This window comes from Amphiura filiformis, chromosome 9 (genome assembly GCF_039555335.1).
Source record: "Amphiura filiformis chromosome 9, Afil_fr2py, whole genome shotgun sequence".
Lineage (NCBI taxonomy): Eukaryota > Metazoa > Echinodermata > Ophiuroidea > Amphilepidida > Amphiuridae > Amphiura > Amphiura filiformis.
In genome coordinates this window covers 13,970,951-13,995,671 of record NC_092636.1, presented here as the reverse complement: position 1 = coordinate 13,995,671, position 24,721 = coordinate 13,970,951, and the positions used below count along the sequence as shown (strand labels likewise).

General features: G+C 45.2%; 1 protein-coding gene across 1 annotated transcript in view; it reads right to left on the bottom strand.

Moving 5' to 3' along the window:
- Positions 1–736: 736 nt before the first annotated feature.
- LOC140160660 (putative Ras-related protein Rab-33) overlaps positions 737–24,721 on the bottom strand; it is a 59,885-nt gene continuing 35,900 nt past the window's right edge. The window contains exon 2 of the mRNA XM_072183933.1: positions 737–1,522. Coding sequence (XP_072040034.1) covers positions 968–1,522 — 555 coding nt within the window. The 3' untranslated portion in view covers positions 737–967. The remainder of the gene's footprint in view (positions 1,523–24,721) is intronic.

Below are 24,721 nucleotides of genomic sequence, written 5' to 3'. Positions count from 1 at the left end.
TACAAAACATGCAGAGCCAAAGTCCTCCTTCAAGTGGTACCTCTTTATAGCTGAGCTGCACCATGAGGTCTCCTTCAACCCTAATTGTAGGGTGGAATTTGAAGAAATACATTTGGAACAATCCATTAGTAAATAGGCAAGAACCTTGTGTGTGTTTTTGTTTAGTTTCATTATCACATATTGAGGTACGTGATATACACAGATAATAGATCTATATGCAAATGTCAATTCTTGTATGGCATACTGGGATACTAAAGGGGGCAAGCATTGACTAATTTATAAATAGACATTACACCAATGGGGTTGACCTGTTATACATGTACTTATTCATAGTCAATGCTTACTCCCTTTGTATCCCATCATGCTTAGCGCAAGTTTACATTTGCTGATTAGCAATATACCTCATGACAAATTATTTTCAGGCCTCATTTGTCATGAGGCCTACTGACACATTGTTTTTGAAGTACACCATAGCAACCACAAATGTGTATTGTGTATGTCATGTGCTAACACATGCAATATACCTCATGACAAATTATTTTCAGGCCTCATTTGTCACAAGGCCTACTGACAAATTGTTTTGAGGTACACCATAGCAACCACAAAAGTGTATTAAGTATGTCATGTGCTAACACATGCAATATACCTCATGACAAATTATTTTCAGGCCTCATTTGAGATGCAGGTACCTGCTTATACGGAGTAACCAATCCAGATCCAGATCCAGATCCATTTGTCATGAGGCCTACTGACAAATTATTTTGAGGTACACTACACCATAGCAACTACAAATTCGTATGGTATACGTCATGTGGTAACACACAAATGTACAGCCCCCGCTTTAACCAATTGAAAAAGAACCCGATGGCTGTGCTCATGTTTGGCTCTTTCCTACACAATAGTCTGTATTATAAATCTTGTTTGTTTTTCTAAGGTCTGCCAGCAGTTTAAATTGAGAACCCCCTTTCTATAAGGCTATATAGCTACTGCTAAGCTTTAGTTTCACACAATATACTGGCCTACATTGAGTACAGAGCATCCTTAGCACGCACAACTGTCTTTTTACTTTTGCCCCTCCATCAATTGCCTCAAGTCCCTTCTGCTGCATTTTCATTGCCCTCTGCTTATGTTGTGAACTGTAAACTGACGACGATAAAAACGGTTTATAACTTTTCAACTTCTTCGCTAACGACATGAAAATTTCACTAATTCTCTCGGCGTCATCGTCCGATTTTGCTGACACTTCAAACAGAGACATGCTGTTGGCATCCCCAAACTTCTGCGCGATGCTGCTCGCTATGCAGACCCTGTCAACCATGTCGCATTTGTTACCGACTAACACACGTGGTATGTCCGGTGAGAGAGAATGCCTGTCGCATTCGTCTATCCACATGGGTAGACTTTCAAAAGTACTCATTTTTGTCACGTCGTACACAAATACAACGGCGTGGACATTGCGATAATAGTGTTGGACCATACTCTTCCTGAATCGTTCTTGACCAGCTGTGTCCCATAATTGCAACTGAAAAATACAAATGAAGGAAAATGCAATTAGAAATGTAAGCTTTATATCAATAAAATGAAAATTACAGTCATTTGAACTATGAAATACCAACATGGGTAATTCACTACATTGAAACTAATTTGTTTTTTAAAAAAGAACATATCATAGAGGAGAATGAAAATCACTCAGGGAAAATCACTCCACACACAACCAGGTGACACTGAAATTTTGCTTCTTTATTTTTGTATCACCCTCTAAAAGTGTAAGTATACTATAAGGAAGCAAAATTACCATTGGGTTCTAATAAACAGGTTGTTCTCATCAAGGTGACATTTATCCAGAGAAGATCTCTTACCCTTCCCAGAATCCTTTGCAACATGATGCATCACCTCCTTAAATAAAATGACACACCCATTACTTTGTACAGGTTCCCTTTGTTTTCATGCTAAGAATAGACTGGGTAATCACCCGGGGGTAATCACCCGGGGGTAATCATGGGTTGATAGTCAATAGATAAATATATTTTGCAAGATCTCATTCTGAATGAAAGGTATACATTTCATTACTATCGACCCATGTTGCAAAAGATAGCAAATCAGTACAACAAATTGAAATAGAAATGCATTGTGGGAAGTGTCAGATATCTTCTCTGCCAGTAACCTTACAGATTGTCTTTACTTGTCTGTAACCATTACTTCCTCCTCATCATGAAATACTTTATTCTAAAAATAACCATTGACTGATTTTTTTTCTTCAGAAATAAACACCAAATTAACACCTCTCTTATTACAATCCCGCATCAAATACTTAGTATATCATTGATAAAATTCATATTCTTATGGTATAACAATATAGATGGGTGTAAAATGAGCCGACATGAGCAGTTCAGTCATAGAGCTAGCTGGATTCAAGTTTCGGATATTAAAAAACGCTGCCCAGCATGTTGCTATTGTTTAGTGACGTCCATTCAGGCTGTTTGCGAGAGAGCTAAAGTGTAAATTATTTGCAGGCTGTTTCTAGCTATTTTAAGACGAACATTATATTAACACCTGTTCTCAGCAAGATAGAAGTTGACAATTTGAAAGCACCATCACCTGCGCACAACAAGCACACAAATTAACACAAATTCGCATTTGGTCCAAATTATGGAAAACTTTGTTTCTAGAAATGTAGGAATGCATAAAGACACTAAGACAACAAGCAACATGATTATTTGTTTGTTCTCCTTTTTTCATACCATGCTCGGGCCTGTAGCAAGAATTACATTTTTTTGTGGGGGTGCAGACCTTTTCAAGAGGAATCTTCATTCTGGCCAAAAATAGACCTTTAGCAATGGCAGACCGAGACAGGGGCACACCCAGCCAATTCCCCCTTCTTTGTGTTAAAATTGCTCTGTTGTCCTGCAACAATTAAGCACAACAAATTTGTATGATTCTGATTATGTAAGATGGACACGTGTAAACATTGCAAAATATGCCAAAATATCTGGTTTGAAAAAATAACACAAATCACACATTATGCCTTTTAATAAAAGTAATTGTTATAGCAGGGTATAGCATTAAATTGCTTTAACCAGCAGGATTTTTGTGTGTCTGTCGCAATAAAACCATTTTGCCATTAAATTCTAAATTCAACCATATAACTCTCTTATACATTTGTAAACATCGATGCACATGTTTGTGTGTGGATCTGATTCATAATAGGATGCATGTATACAATTCTCAATGTTGTTAATCTTTTTACATGAATAAAGATGACATCTTTTCCCAAGGTTTCACTTTATAAGAGTTTCCTGCTCAAGGAAAATGGTGCCATATGCTTGTATATATACAATGTGGTTTTGTATCTAATCATAGGCATTATTCATGAGCTGCCAGTGGATGAATCCAACATCTAGAGTCATTATGTAGACAGAACTTGCTTTCCTGAAAAATAACATTTGTATCCTATATGTTTCTTTACCATTGCCAGTAAAAAGAAAACAAAATTGTCTCTAATTTCTTTCCGTAATTTTAGAAAACCCTTGAAAAGGACAATCAGTAATTTTCTAAACAAAGGCGCTATAAAATGCATTAAAAAAAAATCAGATTTAGGCAATTAAGCTGACTAATAATAAACCATGCAGATGGTAAAAATGAAGGTAGGGTAAAAGCACACACTTTTGTTTTTGTGCAAGGCTATCGAATTCATAACCATGAGAACATCATATACAAGTTTAAACAAAGTCAAGACTGGATTATCAGCAATCCTGTGCGAAAATCGTTGGGACAGATGATGTTTGAAAGATCAAATTCCTGTGAATTGAACATGACGCTGAAAATACATGATAGGTTTCATAGGTCATGTTATGTATTTGTTTACTCCTCTCCCCCTCGCCCCCCGAAACAATGTTGGAGCACAGATTGAGCTCAACCACTTTCCACTATTTTTCACCATTCAACATTGAATAAGGGGAGCGGGGATGCATTGAATAAGGGGAGCGGGGATGCGTGAAATAAACAAACTGTCCTAATATTGATAACGTGAATTTGCATATATCTTTATATTAAAAATAAAAGGATTGACAAGTTTATAAAACCGTGTATATAAAAAGATGGCAAATTTATTAATCTATTCATAGCTGAAAGAATGATCAAAATCGAACAACGCGTTTAGGAGATATGGTCATATTTATGATACTAATGTTGTACTTCAACATTGAATAAGGGGAGTGGGGATGCGTAAAATCAACAAACTGTCCCAAGCTTTTCGCGCGGGATTGAGGGTCTTAATACATGTAACAGTCCCTAGCCACCTGTCCAGGGACTGCCTATTGAAGAGAGCGAGAGCAATCGCTCTCTACTGCTCTCCTCCCGGGGCTACAGAAGAGTGATTTTTAGCTCTCCTTTGTTGACCATTCTCTCCTTACATTCTATTGTAAATGCTCTAAACAGCTCTCCTTGAAGGCTCCAGAAGAGCTATTTAATGCTCTCCTGCAAATTCCAAAAGACAGTCCCTGCCTGTCCACCTGTCATTTGGGATGGGCAGTTTGCTCCTCGAACAAGCTAAAATTAGTACAGTGACACACACCAGGGTTGGCGCTGGCCAGTACAATTTTTTTTAACAACAAATATGCTTTTCATCATAAAAAGAGCAAAAAACCCAACTAGGGGTTGATACCTGTAACCTACTTCCTGATCCCTTGCATTCTATATAACGATTGTGCCCAAGCCAGTTGTGATACTTGTGATCCGGGGGGCTTTTTCTCGACATTGAGTTGCCAAACAGTGAATCGAAAACAAGAGTGATGAGCGGTGAAGCTGCAAGTAGAGTGCCAAAGGTGAGATAGTGGCTACTGTGACAAAACACATACAATATACCGTAAACGTTTGCCTAATGGCGCTATGGTTTCCCTAGACTATGCCATAGTCGATTTTTGATAAATAAAAATGTTATTAATCATGATGAACGCATTCAGTTGAACTCGAAATTATACTGATATTTAGTAGGCCTACATCAAAATACTAGTATAAAATGGTTATGAAAAAGTTTAGGCTATATACTTATATTTGTGACAGTAAAAGTAAAGTATAGGCCCTACGTAGGCTTATATTATTGAATGCAACATATCATAATGGCATAATTATAATGACACTTCAATACTGAACAATTCTAATTTTAGAATCTGCCAGTTTATTATCCGAAAAACCGACTATGGACTTTCACTTTTAAGCAGAACTTACCCCGGGACTCACACACTGTCAATCATACTTGTTTATCAATAAAATCTAACCACAAGACTAAGCATGGTGGTACAATACGCGCTAGATGCATACGTTCATCCACCAGCACAAAAGCGCCGCATTCCCTAGATAGTTGTGTACCATGTATAGTTATAATGGTACCAGTACGCGTCTGGAGGATTTAAACAATACTTGAGATCGGGCGACCAATCACAAGCCAGATTCATTTTAAAGATGCATTACATCATCACCAATTTTAGTTAGGCCAGAAATTGGCCTAACTCTCAAAAGGCAAAGTCAGTAGTCCACTTGGGAAGCTAACAAACAGAGGGCGACGGTGACTGAAAAGATCAGTTGTGAAAATCTATCAATTGTGCACTCATTAATTAAATCAGAGTTTTAAGCTTAATGTAATAGCCAGAGTAGTGCACAATTGGCAAGTGGACTACGGAGAAGTCTATGGTTTCCCTAGACATAACTGCAATTTTAGACACAAACTAAAAGTGTCCTCCCATAAAAATACCACCAGTAAATAAGGGCACCAACCCTTAATTCTTGTTGGGATTTTTAAAGGATCGAGGGAGATCTATATTTGTACATGAAATATACCCCTAGACAAAAAGGAGCCCAGGTGCGCCATTAGGCGAACTTTTACGGTAATGTAGTTGTACAAACATACACACACTATGCATACAACAATGTCTTGGTTTTCTAAATAATACCAAATATTTTATTCCTGCTACGTTAAAAAAAAATACAGTCAGGTTGAGGATACAATTTTTCCTGATAAGTTAATGTTATGCCGGCCAATCATAAAATTCTGTTTACGCCTTTGTGACATTTCTGCGCACTTTATTAGATATACATGCACATTTTCAAGAGAGGATGCTCTCCATCTATAGTCGTGTTCACATTTTGAGTTACACCCGGCGTAAACTTACGCTAACATTGATCAAAATTCCACAAATATTTTCCCAACTCCTACCGCGTGTCCACACCTAGCCTACTCCTAGCACTACGCCAATAAGTTCCACCAATTGCAAGCATTCACTTCTGGTCGGCTTAAAATTGGCTACCACTTCCGGTGTTTCTGTGACCTTTATCAACCACGCAATATGTAATTTCTTAGTTCCGACCAACAAAAGGTCATACTTACACCGGGTGCCAGGAGTAGCAGCGTTCATATTGCAACTTACGCCTGGCGGAGGTTACACCCAGCTCGCTACTCCTGATTTTTGTCAGGAGTAAATCGTCAGACCTACGCCTGGCGGAACTTACGCTGACCATCGTTCACACTGCACCTACTCCTAGCAGCGTTTACCGCTACTCCTAGCAACTTACGCCGATCAAGTTCCACCGGGCGTACGTCCGACAATGTGAACACGACTTATATCAATTTATGACATCTTTGGTGGCTTTTCCACAAGGTTTTGTCTATTAAACACATTTGGATTCAATATTAATGTAAATGTCACAGTCACCTGGAATCATTCACATCATACATAAAATTCTAGGCTGATATAAAATTATGATACTTGTAATGTCAACATATTGGATACATCTGATTTGATCTGCTCCAAAAATTTTATGAAGATTACAGAAAATGTTATTGTTGCATGATTAATTTTTGTACAATTTCAAACATGTTTGTTTTTATTTTATTTGCTAATTTAGAAAAAAAAACTTCAGACTTTTGTCCTTTTTTAAAAAGGTGAAAAGCACAAAAATCAATATCAATAGAGCATGAAAATGTCAAATTTTACACATTGAATATCGTTACTGGAATTATATGAGAGGAATGATTGAAGGGATGACCCATGGAAATGGGAAGAGATAGGTCGTGATGTAGAAACAAGCTGTAATTGTAAACCTTCATATTTTATGGGAATTTCCATAACCTGACCACCTTTTCTGACCACCTTTTCTGACTACCTTTTCTGATCAGCTTTTACAGTGAGCCCTGTGATATTTGATGCTTACACCATAATAAGTGCTGGGTGATAAGCTTTTCTCTGGGACTTGTTAATAGATAAACAACATTTTTAAGGGTATGTGGTTGTTATATCTTTCTCACTTTCGATTATTTATTTGTACATTTTGCTTGTCACCCTAAGCGTTAAATGCTCAAAGAATTGCTGCCCGGGGCAGCGTTACCTGTGTAGCTACCGGTCCGTGATCGTGTACTTGGCATGGTGGGGGGGGGGTATACTGGTTCGAATCCGGGGGTGCCAAGTGACTTCTTTGTTCATCTTTTCTCCTTTATCGTATCTTCTTTAACTTCCCATATCAAAAAGCAGGGTTGGGTGTTAGGGTTAATACAGTTTTGTTTGTATATTTAATGTCTTGGATGCACCATCATATAGATGCACCATCACCAGTGTTCGAAATTTTGGTTGTCCGGTTGCCCGGGACAACTAAAAAAGTCGCCGGACAACCAAAAATACTGATTCGGTTGTCCGTAGGACAACCATAAATCTAGCCAAAAGTCACATTTGTAGGCTTACGGACAACCAAAAAACTTAGACGGACAACCAGAAATTGTAATCTGGTTGTCCGTGGGACAACCATTTATTTTTCCTAAATTCGAACACTGACCATCACTGATGTAAAAGCAATTTCCAAATAAAAACTTGAAACTTAAAAACTATAACACTTTCATGGTACATGAAATTATTTAAAACAAATAAATAAACACATCCAATTTTCCTGACTTCATATTTCGAACGAGTGCTCCCTTCAATCTTCAGAACAGGGAAATGCCGCTAGCCTAGTGTTACCCCCAGCACTTCCCTGTTCAGACTTTCTATTTGTCTGTCTGATACTATAGACAATTAAACCCATATATTCACATTCATGCTGCACCCTCAAACTCGGTGACAACAAACCTCATGACCAGGGGAACATATTTGGAACATCTTTCAGGGGTTAGATACCTCCAAAACACCAACATGCCTCAGTTAGGTTTGTGGTCTATGACCACCATTTGCTACTAGTTACATTTTATAACCATATTTTTTCACCCAGGCTTCAGCCTGGTGATATTACATTCAGTTTAGACCTTGTCCTTTGAACCCAAATTGGCTACTTTGAAACGAAGTAGCCAAATGCATTTGCTTCGTCCTCATTAAAATTATTTTACAGGATATTCACCCAAGCCTGGTGATATTACATTCAGTTTAGACCTTGTCCTTTGAACCCAAATTGGCTACTTTGAAACGAAGTAGCCAAATGCATTTGCTTGGTCCTCATTAAAATTATTTTACAGGATAATGCAGAGTATCTAATGGATCTGCCGGCTACTAAAAAACTAACCTCACTCCCCATGACAAAATTCATAAAACTATATTCAGTAGTGCTTGACTTTACCCAGGGAATGGATGGAATATTAACCTCATTCAAGTCCCCATGACAATTATTCGTACAGCTGTTCTGTAGCCTATGAAGTTATTTTTTGACATATAGGGATGATGTTGCAATATGAAAGTTGACCGGTGAATGGCCATGGCCACTAATTCATGAACTTGGCTAGCTGGCTGGCTGGTCTGAGGTCACACTTCTTAAACATCTATGATTTGAATTGCATTGTTGTTCTCATCACAGACTGAATTAGAAGGAACCATTAAACTACTACTATTAAAGTCTGCTATTATAATCGGACACTAAATTAATTGTAAAAAATCCTCCTGCTCCCATCATACAAGTTATTCCACTTAGACTGTTTGATATAGGCCTACTTTTATCAAAATAATTAAGCATTGATTAAGCATTTGCCAGTGAAACATTCTCACTCACAAAAATCACAGATACTCAACATGAGAATCTGTGCAATGTTTGACAGAGAAGGTCACTAAATCTGGCCGCCTCAAGTTCATAATTAGTTTTGATTGATCTTCATGTACCAAATCATTTACTTTAAATTGATATCCTAGCTGTGACCTCTGAGCCAAATGTTCTATAGCATAGTAACACCACATGCATTCATATACATTTATATACAAACATATTAGTCCCAAACAGAAATGTTTGGTAGACTCATAACCGGTGCGATCTTACCTTTCCGATGTTGATTAAGATACTTCTTGCATCGATCCCGAGATGCGGAAAACCAATAGTCATTTTGTCCCACATAAATGAATAAATAACAAAACCCCGATCCCCGGTGGACTCACCCAAAAGGTGACGCCACACCATATGATCGCCCCTTATCCGACTTGGGATCCCCTACTCGGACCAAACTTGTAGGGGTGGCGGGGTCGGGATAATCAACATCGGAAAGGTAAGATCGCACGGTTATGAGTCTACCAAACATTTCTGTTTGGGACTAGACTCAGTACACCGGTCGATCTTACCGCTTCGATGTTGATTAAGATACTTCTTGCATAAACATCTGCAAGGTCGATCTAGCAAGTAACCGAAGGATGGAGGTACAAGATTGGTCGGCATCTGATCAGGGATCGGGAGCGGGTAACGATGGTTTTCGCGAGGTCAGAAAATATTTTCCCCAACGGTCGGGAAAACAAAAAGACCACGCGATCACAGACATAAACCTCCTTACTTAATAAGTTTGGTGGTTAAGAATAGTGACACCGGTTCTTACCATGCTGAGTATTCTGTATAGTCTGAAAACCTGGTACCCGTACACCACCGTGATTATGATCGCCGAACAATGTCCCGGTAAACCTCCGCCCGTCTCTGATTACTAACGTAAACGGAAGTATCGAGAGAAGGGCGAAGGTGGCTTCCGGGACACCGCCTGCTAGATCTCCTCAAGGGACAACCGAACGGTATACCCAAGATGATGAGATAGCTCAGTCGAGTGGGTCGTGGGACGCGAAACCGTCGCGATCCCCCGGACTCCACCAACACCTGGACCAGCCATAGCGACAGCGGCTGGACCGAAAGGCTCTGTAAGGGTGATGAATGCGGTCGTGAGTCCCTCGCAAGGCTTGTGTTCGGAAGAAATAGTGCTGCAGCGCCTTATCGGACACCCCAGCCTATCTTTGGCTTCAGCCGAACCTTGCCCAACCCTGGGGATTGGAGAGGGACGAATGTCGGTATGCACCGCGCCCGTTCGTAGCCACGAGAACAGAGCGCCGAAACAGTGTCGCTCCAGTGTTTGTGAACACGGAAGCTAACCTCGAGACCGTGTGCAACTCAGCACCGCCGTCCCGAAGCCAACGCCAAACCGGAAAGCCATCTTGAGAGTTACGATTTAAGCCGCTTTTGACGGAAGGTCAAAAGGGTGACCCTTAAAGTAATCTAAGACTGTGTTGGGATCCCTTAGGAGGACCACTTTCCTTTTGGTGGACACTGCTGAACATACCGCCGAGGCGTAGACTAATAAGGTAACCATCGGCTATGATAGTCGACCGCCTCAAACCTCGGTGAATGGAGAGGACAGCTGACTTATAGCTGGCCCCAGTGGCCCGCTGAAGTCTTGCTTGGAACTTTTCTGTCAGAAACTCCGAACTAGCAGCACAGAGGCTCTAAGGGAGAGCTATTTGTCTCATTGCACCAAGCGTAGTATGGAGCCAGACTCTGGCTATACGTGACGGAGGTAGACTTCCGTCTACCCCGGCGATGAGAAAAACAGCTTCTGATGAAAAGTATCCCTCCGCTGCGCGCTCCTGGTAAGGGCCATGCAGCTAACTGCAGGTGCTCTAGTGATAGACTGGTACCTCCGCTCCGGGCATCCGGAGTAGATCTGGTACTGGGAGTGCCAGCGGCCTTGCCGCTAGCAGAATGACAATGCAGTCTTCCCACCCGATCTTGGCCACCACCCTCACGAGTAGTGAGATCGGAGGGACTGCATAAGCTGTCATCCCTCCCCAGTTTATGGACAGAGCGTCCACGGTGACTGATTGGGGGTCCGCGACCCTTGAGCAGTACACCGGCAGTTGATGATTGCCATGAGATGCGAACAGATCTTTCGAGGGGTGGTACATCCCTTGAAGATCGCTCTGAGCGACCTGCGGAGCAAGGGACCATTCTGCTGGTCCCGACACCCTTCCTCGTGACAGATTGTGCGCGAGGATGCTGGTGACGCCCGCGATGTGTATCGCTCTCATCGTAATCTGCCTGAACTTGCACCACCCTATCAGGTGTCGTGCATGCAGGCTCAATCGTGGTGGCCCGGAGTCCCCTTGTCTGTTGGGGTAGGCTACCACGGTTGTGTTATCCGTCAGGACAACGGTATGTGATTCCACGATCACCTCCTCGTATAGCGAGGGAGGTTGATGTGAAACTCTGTCTCTATGGCCCCCATAGGCCCGAGACGGAGTCTCCGTGGATGTGGACCCCTCCGCCCCGGTTTGACGCTGTGGTCGTCGCTACGGGGCGCACCGGGGCTGCAGGAAACCTGAGACCCTGGGTCAAATTGGGCTGATGGGTCCACCACCAGAGTTCCTCTCGCGCGGTCTCCGACAACGGAACCGCGGGGGATATGGGGTGACGACTGGGCCTGCAAGCAGGCTAGAAGGTGTAGTTGGGTAAGCCTAACGAGAAACGGCAGTACAGTACGAGGTCTACCATACTGGCCATTAGGCCTACCACCTTCATCCATGCCACAGCGGGTTTTGCCCGAGACTCGCCAAGAGTCAGGCACACCGCACCATGTTTAAATCACCCGCCGGGTGAGAGCACCATGAACCCCTCCGTGAGGGTGATCTGAGCCCCTACAAATAGTGGTGTCTGCGTCGGGACCACGCTGGACTTTTTTGAGCTGCTCAAGAAATCCAGGGTCCCGCACTCTACGGACTATCAACCCCATGAGACCCGTAGTCTTCAGTGGAGTGTGTCCGTATATGAGCCAAACGTCCAGGTAGCAACTGATGTTGACACCCCTGTGCTTCAGGTACGCTGCCATCGCTCTGACCAGGAGTGTAAACACCCTGGTAGAGAGGGACAGGCCGGACGGCCGGTATCAAACTGGTAATTTTGATCCTGTACCTAGAAGCGCAGATGCCTCCGATCTTGAGAGGCGATTGGCATATGCAGATAGGCGCCCGAGAGATCTCGCGATGTTGTTCCCATACCCCTGATGGGGCAGGCTAGCACCGAGGCGAGAGTCCCCATTCTGAACCTCTTGGGCCTGAAGAACTTGTTCAACAGCCTGCGGTTCCGGATGGGGCTCTGTCGCCGGTCTTCCTTGGAGCCAATGGCTCCAAGATCACCCGTAGAGAACGGGGGTAGACGGGACAATCGCCCGCTTCGGAGAAGCTGTGTGATCCCTGTCAGTAGTGCCCGACGCGGGGGGCCGTCTGACGGCACTACTGTGGACCTCTGAAATGTGCAGGCGAATGTGGGGAGACTGGGTTGCCAGTCTGTAACCCCCACTCACCACTGACCATACCCAGGCGCTCAAAGAGATGGTTTCCCACCTCTGGGCGAAAGCCATAAGCGGTCGCCCACTGGGAGATCCCCTGTGGAAAAACCGCTGAGCCCCCAGGAATGCTCTGCCTAGCTTCCCTTGGAAGAGCGTTTGCTCTTCTTCGGGCTTGCCAGCTGTTCCTGTGCTACCCTTGCGCCTCCCAGAAATGGGTGCTGCAGAGGTAGTGGGCTCGGGTACTGTTGGTGGTGCATCGGCCTGCTGAAGTCGGAGCTCCTACCCATGGTAAGGGCAGTTTCCGACTTCTTCAGAGTGCTCCGTTGGTAGCTTCTTTGCACGGTCCTCCACCGAGCGCAAAAGCATCCAAAGAGAAAAAGGACCCTGCCTTTCCATCGCTGAGCGATTGGAGTGGCAGGCCCCACCCCCGGCGCTGAGTGGACACCCTATGGGCTAGGCCCATGGAGCTCTCGTTGAGGCTAGCTGTTAGCACCGCTAATAGGCTCACCTCAAGGAAGAGCTCAGATGTTGTCTGAGCGTGATACGCTTGACGACATCTGGGTCCCTCTCGGATCCCCTCAGGTAGGTCCCGTGGTCCTCCGCGTTACACGCAGAGAAGCGTGCAAGCACGCGGCGCCATAGCTCTACTGAGCTCGACAGCCCCACGATATCTACCCGTGAGGTTTGCCGGGAATGAGAGTGCAGGCGCCCCTGTGAGGAAGCAGCAGCTGAGCATCCTACTGAAAGGATCCCCTGGTCCTCCTCCATGGACTCCCCCTTAGGGGGTGTCCGGAGGAAGGTCAGTGCTGTTGCTCCCCTCGCCGGGTCCTCGCGGGCAGGAGATTGTAGTGATGTCACTACCTCAGCTTCCGACTCCTTTCCTCGCCCACAGTATCCGTGATCATGCTCCGATGATGACGGTAACTGAGGACGGGCATCTGAAAACGGGTAAGAAGGCATAACCACTGTGTGGCTCGCCGACTACCTGCCAGCAGAAGAGGGAGGACTCCCGCTAGACCCTGAGGTATCCGCCATGGCACCACTGGGTCCGCATGCTCTCGCAGCCGTCGTCCTAGCGCTTAGCAGCACGGGCCTACCCTGATCAAGATCTGGGTTAGCCCCATGCCGGCTGGCCTGGTCAACAGCTGATGTTGGTACTGCGTGGCCATCGCTAGGCGACACTTGCCACGGTGCTAGGCCGTGGAAGAAACACCCTGCGGCGGGTACCACGGGCATACCCAGCCGGCAGCTGACCCTGAAAGGATCCGCCACCAGGGTAACCCCATGGTACTGCAGTACCAGCACCGCCTCCCCCCCTTGTTGCCACAGAGACTGTGGCGACTAAGGCGGGTGCTGCGGTACCGGTGCGGTATCAGCGTGGGTACCCGTGAGGGTTGCCAACTGTGGACCGCTGTACCCTCGCCACACTGCGTTCCCTGTTTGGGGGATCAAGCTGTGTGCTGGCGTGGTACCGGCGCGGTACTAGCATGGGTACCCGTAAGGGTTCCCGGCTGTGTACCGCTGTATGCGTGGTTCCAGCGTAGGTGCCCGTGAGGGCTCCCGGCTGTGTACCACTGTACCCATGCCTCACCGTTCCCCGCAAGGATCAAGCCGTGTGCATGGGTACCCCGCGATACCGGCTGTCCCTTGGCTAGAGGGAGCTTGCCTAGTACCACGGGTAGCGGAGCGTGCATACCCCCGATCAATCACCTCGCCACCTGAATAGGCAGTGTCAATCAATGGAGCTATGCTCTGTTGATTTGACAGTGATCGATCAAGAGAGGGTAATTGACCCATTGACGATAATGGATCACCCACGCTCCGCTGGCTCTCGAGGACATAAGTGGGTTGTTGATCAGCTAGGCTGTTCAAGCTACTTACTCTACCCTCTAGAGCTTCGCCCAAGGTCGCTGTGTGTGGCGGACCACTCACGGCAGCTATGGGCGGGTGCATAGCGGCTACCACTGAAGTCAAGCCGTAGCTCGTCTTTGTAGCTGCCACCGAATGCACCTGGGTCGCTGTCCCGTGAGAGACTGAGCCCAACCCCTGAATAATCGCCAGCCAGTCCCTGTGGACAGCCAGCAGCTATTCTAGGGCCCAGGGTATCACTCGGCGGTCCCGCCATGGAACGCTGCCGTGTGACAACCCCAGTTGGTTCTGCTAAGACTACACCCACAGCGTTAGCCGCGGTATCGTCTCTGCTGAACCCATGCATGCTGCCCGTCGCTGGCTACTACTGTGGCTGTTTGAGCCCGTAGATATGCCTGCAACAGACGGGTGTCCTCCTGCTAAAACCCGTGAGGATTTTCGCTAGAGGACTGGTATCCTCCTGCTACAAAACCCGCTAGGGTTTTCGCTGGTGGTTACCGCTCTGCTGCCTGCTACTTTGCTCCGGACGTATAGTCAGTGCTTTCGCTGGCTGCTGAGCCTTTGGACGCGCTTAGCAGTCCCCGAAGGAACCGCCTGCTTGTCCGGGGACCGGAGCCCCTTAAGCAGACCTGCCATGACCCATAGGGGCTGTCACAGCAGAATCTACCGTGTCGACTGGTATCCTCCTGCTGCAAAACCCGCTAGGGTTTTCGCTGGTGGTTACCGCTCTGCTGCCTGCTACTTTGCTCCGACGTATAGTCAGTGCTTTCGCTGGCTGCTGAGCCTTTGGACGCGCTTAGCAGTCCCCGAAGGAACCACCTGCTTGTCCGGGGACCGGAGCCCCTTAAGCAGACCTGCCATGACCCATAGGGGCTGTCACAGCAGAATCCACCGTGATCGACCTTACCAGTGCCCTTGGTAGATTTCTTCTTCGTCTTATGGCGATGACGGAGCTATCCCAATCGCTCAAGCTGGAACTCGGAGAGTCCTAAGCAAAAGAAAGACATCTAGAAGATCGTGAGCACTCCTGTGGGTGAAACAGAGCGGTGTGGGTCCCACTCCGTCACCAGGGAAGGGCAAGCCCGACAGGGCCGAGGCGAGCGAGGAGAAAGGGAGGGGGCACTACCCCCCCAACACGCGACTCAAGCCCAGTAAGCAAACCTGAGCACGGAGGCTGGTCGCTAACGTTAGTGGTAAAGTAAGGACTGGCTAACTTTATTACTAAAATGTCAGACGGGTCCCTACCAATCCCCACCGTATGAATATCTGATTAACTCGTCTTATCGGACGGTAATGAAGACATAACGATAGAGTAATCACCCTAACATAGCAACAATAACCTACCGTACATGAAATACAATGTGTATGTACAAACATCTATTGTAACTTACAGGCTGCAATGGTTGTTTTACGTGGGAAACAAAAAAAGAATGGCGCCAACGCGGCCATTTTGAATTGCTCGTGTGTCCCGTATACAAACGGAGGCACGATATGTAGCTAAGTTTTGGATTGTTTTTTGTCACTTTTTCGCTAGAAAATGCCGTCAAAACTATCCTCAGCCGAACAATACCGGTTTGGTTTTACCTAAGGTGTGAAACTACAACCGTATATCTCGCCTTTGGTCGAGAAATTGATACACAGTGCTATGAACAATCGATAGGCACGCTCTGTGTCAGTCGGAGACCAAGGAGGATAAGGGCGATTATATGGTGTGACGTCACCTTTTGGGTGAGTCCACCGGGGATCGGGGTTTTTGTTATTTATTCATTTATGTGGGACAAAATGACTATTGGTTTTTCCGCATCTCGGGATCGATGCAAGAAGTATCTTAATCAACATCGAAACGGTAAGATCGACCGGTGTACTGAGTCTGGCATAATGGGGATTGATGTTCTCTGACTGCAGTCAGAGGGCTACATGTAGTACCAGTATGGCTAGTAGTAGCGTACAGGTAGTTCATATACTTATTCAGCAATCATAGCTCAGTTGTGGAGTACTAGTTCTTTGGTTGAATCACCACCTTCTAAGTTCTTGACTGATCAGAAGACCTGTGTTTTATATAGGCTTACTGCATACACTGCCTACCTCTTTGCAGCTATGTGGAGCCAAGGTGGGGCAGTCCGGGGTGGCGGGTGGCGGGGGGTGTTGTGCAGTCATGTGACCTCCGTACGGCCTGGGTACTCCCTTTTAAAGGGATTTTTATTTAAAAACAGTTTTATAAGGCATTTTTGAGTTTGCTAGACTTGGATCTTTCATCTGTTTTGTTCACTTGAAACAGCTGCATATATACTGTAAATCACTGCTGATCAACAGTTCCAAATGGAACTGACTTTGATATACACACTGATTTAGACTAAAATAAATCAATGTTGTATTTTGTTCTACAAAATGTGCACCTGCAAAGGCTTTCCATTCATGTTTATCTGAATCTAAAACCTCAAGATTTTGAGTTCTGTTGCTGCTTCTACATTTTACATGACTGCTATTATGCCCTACTACTAAAACTGCTTCTATATCTTCCCTCCATCAGAAACTTCACCTACATGTAGTAGGCCTGATATGTCATGTGGACCGGGGTGAAAGCACTTTCAAAGTTGTCGCTATAGTAACCAGTGTACATTGAGTCTATGGATATATATGCCATGACAAGCGTCTCCAAACATTCACGATTACTCTGCTGGGAAGTAAAGATAGGATTTACATTTAAAGTCTCTATGGATACAATCTCTTGTCAGTATCCGGGGTCAGTATCCATTAATTTGTTTTCCTAAAATCAACATAGTTCATGACTACAAATATTCATTGAACAAATTACTTGTCAAATTACAAATTACAAGTTTTCAGAACAACATTGCATACCTGCATAGGTTTCTATATATGAATAAAAAAAAATCAAACCAAAATTGATCATTGTTCAATTAATTATGCAAATCAATTAGTGAAATATCCAGGCCTGTAAATTTTATTGCAAGCTCTTCATATAAAAATGTTGGCATTTCAATATGAAGCTAAATTTGGACACATATCATTATTTTTGAAAAGCACTACCCATACTGAACTATTTTACTGTGATAGCACTGACTGTATTCCATGTAGTCTATATACTGCAAATAGTTATGTATGGGGAGAGTGATTTAAAGCAATGAATATTTTATAAAGCTATGCACCAGATGTTGCTGAACTATAAACAACACATGTATATCAGTGTACATGTAGTATGCTCATGAAAAGCTATCTACAGTAGACAGCAAAAGTACATTGGGTGTAAGCCAAACCTTTTACTACAAAATACTACTGCCTGGGTGCCTCCCTTTCAGCCAGGCAAGGTGGGGGTGGGAGCGGGCAACATGTAAGGCCTCTGACCGAACCACCCTGAGGGTATTAGGGTTATAATTATGCTATCTATACCAGATAAGAAACCACTGGATGCTGCTTTATCACAGTCTTTTTATTTAAGATGAATGCTATCTACTGAAGACAGCAAACCATTGAGTCTGGTTGACACAGTTGCAAATTATACAAGTCAGAATATATTATCAGATTGGTTCGAGTATAGTCCCACCCGCTTTTTAGGTGAAAAATTTTCACAATTGGGGGTGGGATTATACTCAATTAAAAAAAAGTGTGTTTTTTTTTTGGTTTTGAGTAATCCCTGGACCTAGACCTAGATGCTAGGATCATTCATGGTTGACCTAAAAAAAAATGTTTTGTGTTTAATATGAAAATTGAATTTGAATGCATTTTGAAATCATTAATAGAGTATGACATGAATACAAATTATCAATTTTCATATTAAAAACACAAAACATCTTGAATTTTTTTTTTTTTTTAGGTCGACTCATGAATGATCCTAGCATCTAGGTCTAGGTCCAGGGCACTCAAAACCAAAAAAAAACTTTAAATTTTTTTTTTTTTTTAAACAATTTCTGGAAAAATGGGGGTGGGACTATACTCGAACATGGGACTATACTCGGACGAATACGGTATATCTAATGCAGATAGCTGCAAAACAAGTATTGCTTGTACCATAAATACAAGCAATACAAGCAATGAATGCTATCTACTGTAGACAGCAAACAACTGAAACAAAATTTATTTACAATACAGGAGAAATGCCATCTACAGTAGATAGAAAAAACATGGAAATGGTTTTATTTAAAAAGATGTGAAATAAATTTAAATTACAAACATTTCAGATGTGAAATTTATACTCTCTAATAAGAAGGGCATAGAGTACAGGTTTGGCTGTGGATTTTATTCATTTTGAAAGATTAATGGTTTTACTGTTGCAGGTAGTCACCAGTCATGTAATTCAACAAAAATTTACTGTATCTACCATCACCATGATAGTTAGCAAAGAAGAAAAAAACCTTGCCCTCTTTTGATCTTCCTACAAATTCTGATTGATTTGTTGTTTGTTTAATGGTAAAATAAAATAAACTGAACTAAGCGGAAAGTGCTGATCTGATCAATGGGGTTTGAGAGGCAAACTTTTTTCCCTTAAGGCCCTTTACAATTAATTCTTAGTTTCCTGTTTCCCGCCCGCGTCCAAAGTAGAGAATTGCAAAATATTTAATTATTTATTTTTATTTTGGTTTTTCTCTTTTAAAATAACTGTTAAAGATTTCAATTTGCTACTTTCTGACTTTGATCATATCAACTATAATGATTAATGAACAAAGAACATAACTGCACCATTACTTCGAGGGTTGACAAACAGAAGGCCTTAACTCAAAAAGTGCCTTTTTGAGAAAAATGAGTAAAATAATATTTTGCATTGAAATGTGACCAAGTATTATTGTGCTATAGATGCAATAGGAAGTTGATTGCGAAAGGCTTTATGGTTTTAAGAATCTGTGGGTATTACAGATTATTTTGGTACCAAAATCTCAAAATGGCCAAAAGTGAGTTACGACCTTCTGTTTGTCAACCCTCGACTTATGTATAAAATCAAAAGATATGTCCACTCTACATGTACACATTACACATGGACTAATTCACTGTGACTTGATCACATACAACAGATTTGTGTGATATTATAAATTTAAAAAAAAAGCTTCAGAATTGTCAACATATGTGCAAATATATATAAATATTCACAGCATATTCATATTTTTGTTCAATGAGCACCAGATGATCCAAACATATGTTGATCCAAACATATGCTGATCATAATTATAATGAAAAATTGAAACTATTAATCAAGTTAGAGTAATGCCACACAACTCCACTCAATTGGTTTTCATGAATTCAGTTGCAGCGTTTGAATGGTTTATTCAAAAGATTTCAAATTTATTCATGCATCTCTAGTGCTGCATGTAATTTGTAAACATTGGCCAGCTTTGAAAAGATGGCAACTTAGTGAACGTTGGGACATTGCAAACATGATGCCAAACAAATCAGGTTTAAAAAAACACTTAAATTATCGCGGAACATTCAGCTTACTTCTTGATTATTTTACAGTACTGTAAATAAAATCTATATCAAATTCAATTGCCTGGATAAATATTGTATATTGTTGTACGGCTTTAACTTCATTGGACATTGTTCACATCATGACAGCCTGAGTTCTGTGATGACAGCCAATATGTCAGATGCGCTGAAAACAGTTAGTTTCAGCATTTCACAGTGGTCCATTATTCAGAAACACATGACCTGGCATGCATGACTATGAAAATGGTACTAAAATCACAGAACTACACTACTCAAAATGATTAGTTAAATTCATATTTTGTATATTGATAAGTTTTTATAAATGCTGTATTATGTATTTCGGCGCCTAGAGGCCGCTTCGTGTGCAATAGTGCGCTCTTAATAAATGTCTTATTATTATTATTATTATTACATGATCAAACTTGTCAACACTTTTTTCAAAAACAGTATTAATAATTTATTTCATTCAGTAATGCTTACGTAAATGAATGCTTGAATCCCGGGGGAGGGCACTTAACACAAATGACCATATGGGTATGTTCCCCTGGAAAGACCCCCCTTTTTTGATTTCGCAGCTGTAAAAGACCCTCTATATTTGACCAAAGTAGAGCTCCGAAAGACCCTTGATTTTGACAATTTCAGCTCTAAAAGACCCCAAAATTAGTCCCAAACAGAAATGTTTGGTAGACTCATAACCGGTGCGATCTTACCTTTCCGATGTTGATTAAGATACTTCTTGCATCGATCCCGAGATGCGGAAAAACCAATAGTCATTTTGTCCCACATAAATGAATAAATAACAAAAACCCCGATCCCCGGTGGACTCACCCAAAAGGTGACGCCACACCATCTGATCGTCCCTTATCCGACTTGGGATCCCTACCGGACCAAACTTGTAGGGGGTGGCGGGGTCTGGGATAATCAACATCGGAAAGGTAAGATCGCACGGTTATGAGTCTACCAAACATTTCTGTTTGGCACTAGACTCAGTACACCGGTCGATCTTACCGTTCCGATGTTGATTAAGATACTTCTTGCATCAACATCTGAAAGATCGATCTAGCAAGTAACCGACGGATGGAGGTACAAGATTGGTCAGCATCTGATCAGGGATCGGGAGCGGTAACGATGGTTTTCGCGAGGTCAGAAAATATTTTCCCCCAACGGTCGGGAAAACAAAAAAGACCACGCGATCACAGACATAAACCTCCTTACTTAATAAGTTTGGTGGTTAAGAATAGCGACACTGGTTCTTACCATGCTGAGTATTCTGTATAGTCTGAAAACCTGGTACCCGTACACCACCGTATTATGATCGCCGAACAATGTCCCGGTAAACCTCCCGCCCGTCTCTGATTACTAACGTGGCGGAAGTATCGAAGAGAAGGCGAAGGTGGCTTCGGGACACCGCCTGCTAGATCTCCTCAAGGGACAACCGAACGGTATACCCAAGATGATGAGATAGCTCGTGTCGAGTGGGTCGTGGGACTCCACCAACACCTGGACCAGCCATTGCGACAGCGGCTGGACCGAAAGGCTCTGTAAGGGTGATGAATGCGGTCGTGAGTCCCTCGCAAGGCTTGTGTTCGGAAGAAATAGTGCTGCAGCGCCTTATCGGACACCCCAGCCTATCTTTGGCTTCAGCCGAACCTTGCCCAACCCTGGGGATTGGAGAGGGACGAATGTCGGTATGCACCGCGCCCGTTCGTCGCCACGAGAACAGAGCGCCGAAACAGTGTCGCTCCAGTGTTTGTGAACACGGAAGCTAACCTCGAGACCGTGTGCAACTCAGCACCGCCGTCCCGAAGCCAACGCCAAACCGGAAAGCCATCTTGAGAGTTACGTATTTAAGCGCCGCTTTGGACGGAAGGTCAAAAGGGTGACCCTTAAAGTAATCTAAGACTGTGTTGGGATCCCTATGAGGATCACTTTCCTTTTTGGTGGTCTCTCGTTGAACATACCGTCGAGGCGTAGACTAATAAGGTAACCATCGGCTATGATAGTCTAACCCGCCTCGAAACCTCGGTGAATGGAGAGGACAGCTGACTTATAGCTGGCCCCAGTGGCCCGCTGAAGTCTTGCTTGGAACTTTTCTGTCAGAAACTCCGGAACTAGCAGCACAGAGGTTTCTAGCGGAGAGCTATTTGTCTCATTGCACCAAGCGTAGTATGGAGCCAGACTCTGGCTATACGCACGGAGGGTAGACTTCCGCCCAGCCCCGGCGATGAGAAAAACAGCTTCTGATGAAAAGTATCCCTCCGCTGCGCGTTCCCTGGTAAGGGCCATGCAGCTAACTGCAGGTGCTCTAGTGATAGACTGGGTACCTGCTCCGGGCATCCGGAGTAGATCTGGTACCTCGGGGAGTGCCAGCGGCCTTGCCGCTAGCAGAATGACAATGCAGTCTTCCCACCCGATCTTGGCCACCACCCTCATGAGTAGTGAGATCGGAGGGACTGCATAAGCTGTCATCCTCCCCAGTCTATGGACAGAGCGCCCACGGTGAATGCTTGGGGTCCGCGACCCTTGAGCAGTACACCGGCAGTGGATGATTGCGATGAGATGCGAACAGATCTTTTCGAGGGGTGGAACATCCCCTTGAAGATCGTCTGAGCGACCTGCTGAGCAAGGGACCATTCTGCTGGTCCCGACACCCTTCCTCGTGACAGATTGTGCGCGAGGATGCTGGTGACGCCCGCGATGTGTATCGCTCTCATCGTAATCTGCCTGAACTTGCACCACCCTATCAGGTGTCGTGCATGCAGGCTCAATCGTGGTGGCCCGGAGTCCCCTTGTCTGTTGGGGTAGGCTACCACGGTTGTGTTATCCGTCAGGACAACGGTAAGTGATTCCACGATCACCTCCTCGTAAGCGAGGGAGGTTGATGTGAAACTCTGTCTCTATGGCCCCCATAGGCCCGAGACGGAGTCTCCGTGGATGTGGACCCCCAGCCCCGTTTTGACGCTATGGTCGTCACTACGTGACATACCGGGGGTGCAGGAAAACCTGACACCCTGGGTCAAATTGGGCTGATGGGTCCACCACCAGAGTTCCTCTCGCGCGATCTCCGACAACGGAACCGCGAGGGATATTGGTGACGACTGGGCCTGCAAGCAGGCTAGAAGGTGTAGTTGGGTAAGCCTAACGAGAAGCGGCAGTACAGTACGAGGTCTACCATACTGGCCATTAGGCCTACCACCTTCATCCATGCCACAGCGGTTTTGCCGAGACTCGCCAAGAGTCAGGCACACCGCACCATGTTCGTCACCCGCCGGGTGAGAGCACCATGAACCCCTCCGTGAGGGTGATCTGAGCCCCTACAAATAGTGGTGTTCGCGTCGGGACCACGCTGGACTTTTTTGAGCTGATCAAAAATCCAGGGTCCCGCACCCACGGACTATCAACCCCATGAGACCCGTAGTCTTCAGTGGAGTGCGTCCGGATATGAGCCAAACGTCCAGGTAGCAACTGATGTTGACACCCCTGTGCTTCAGGTACGCTGCCACCGCTCTGACCAAGAGTGTAAACACCCTGGGAGAGATGGACAGGCGGATGGCGGTATCAAAACTGGTAATTTTGATCCTGTACCTAGAAGCGCAGATGCCTCCGATCTTGAGAGGCGATTGGCATATGCAGATAGGCGTCCGAGAGATCTAGCGATGCTGTTCCCATACCCCTGATGGGGCAGGCTAGCACCGAGGCGAGAGTCCCCATTCTGAACCTCTTGGGCCTGAAGAACTTGTTCAACAGCCTGCGGTTCGGATGGGGCTCCTGTCGCTGGTCTTCCTTGGAGCCAATGGCTCCAAGATCACCCGTAGAACGGGGCGTAGACCGGGACAATCGCCCGCTTCGTGAGAAGCTGTGTGATCCCTGTCAGTAGTGCCCGACGCTGGGGGCCGTCTGACGGCACTACTGTGAGACCTCTGGAATGTGCAGGCGAATGTGGGGAGACTGGGTTGCCAGTCTGTAACCCCCACTCACCACTGACCATACCCAGGCGCTCAAAGAGATGGTTTCCCACCTCTGGGCGAAAGCCATAAGCGTTCAGTCCACTGGGAGATCCCCTGTGGAAAAACCGCTGAGCCCCCAGGAATGCTCTGCCTAGCTTCCCTTGGAAGAGCGTTTGCTCTTCTTCGGGGCTTGCCAGCTGTTCCTGTGCTACCCTTGCGCCTCCCAGAAATGGGTGCTGCAGAGGTAGTGGGCTCGGGTACTGTTGGTGGTGCACGGCCTGCTGAAGTCGGAGCTCCTACCCATGGTAAGGGCAGTTTCCGACTTCTTCAGAGTGCTCCGTTGGTAGCTTCTTTGCACGGTCCTCCACCGTAGCGCAGAAGCATCCAAAGAAAAAGGACTCTGCCTTTCCATCGCGTTGAGCGATTGGAGTGGCAGGCCCCCCCCCCCGGCGCTGAGTGGACACCCTATGGGCTAGGCCCATGGAGCTCTCGTTGAGGCCAGCTGTTAGCACCGCTAATAGGCTCACCTCGGAAGAGCTCAGATGTTGTCTGAGCGTGATACGCTTGCGACATCTGGGTCCCTCTCGGATCCCCTCAGGTAGGTCCCGTGGTCCTCCCGCGTTACACGCAGCGGAAGCGTGCAAGCACGCGGCGCCATAGCTCTACTGAGCTTGACAGCCCCACGATATCTACCCGTGAGGTTTGCCGGGAATGAGAGTGCAGGCGTCCCCTGTGAGGAAGCAGCAGCTGAGCATCCTACTGAAAGGATCCCCTGGTCCTCCTCCATGGACTCTCCCTTAGGGGGTGTCCGGAGGAAGATCAGTGCTGTTGCTCCCCTCGCGGGGCAGCGGGGAAGGAGATTGTAGTGATGTCACTACCGGACTCAGCTTCCGACTCCTTTCCCTCGCCCACAGTATCCGTA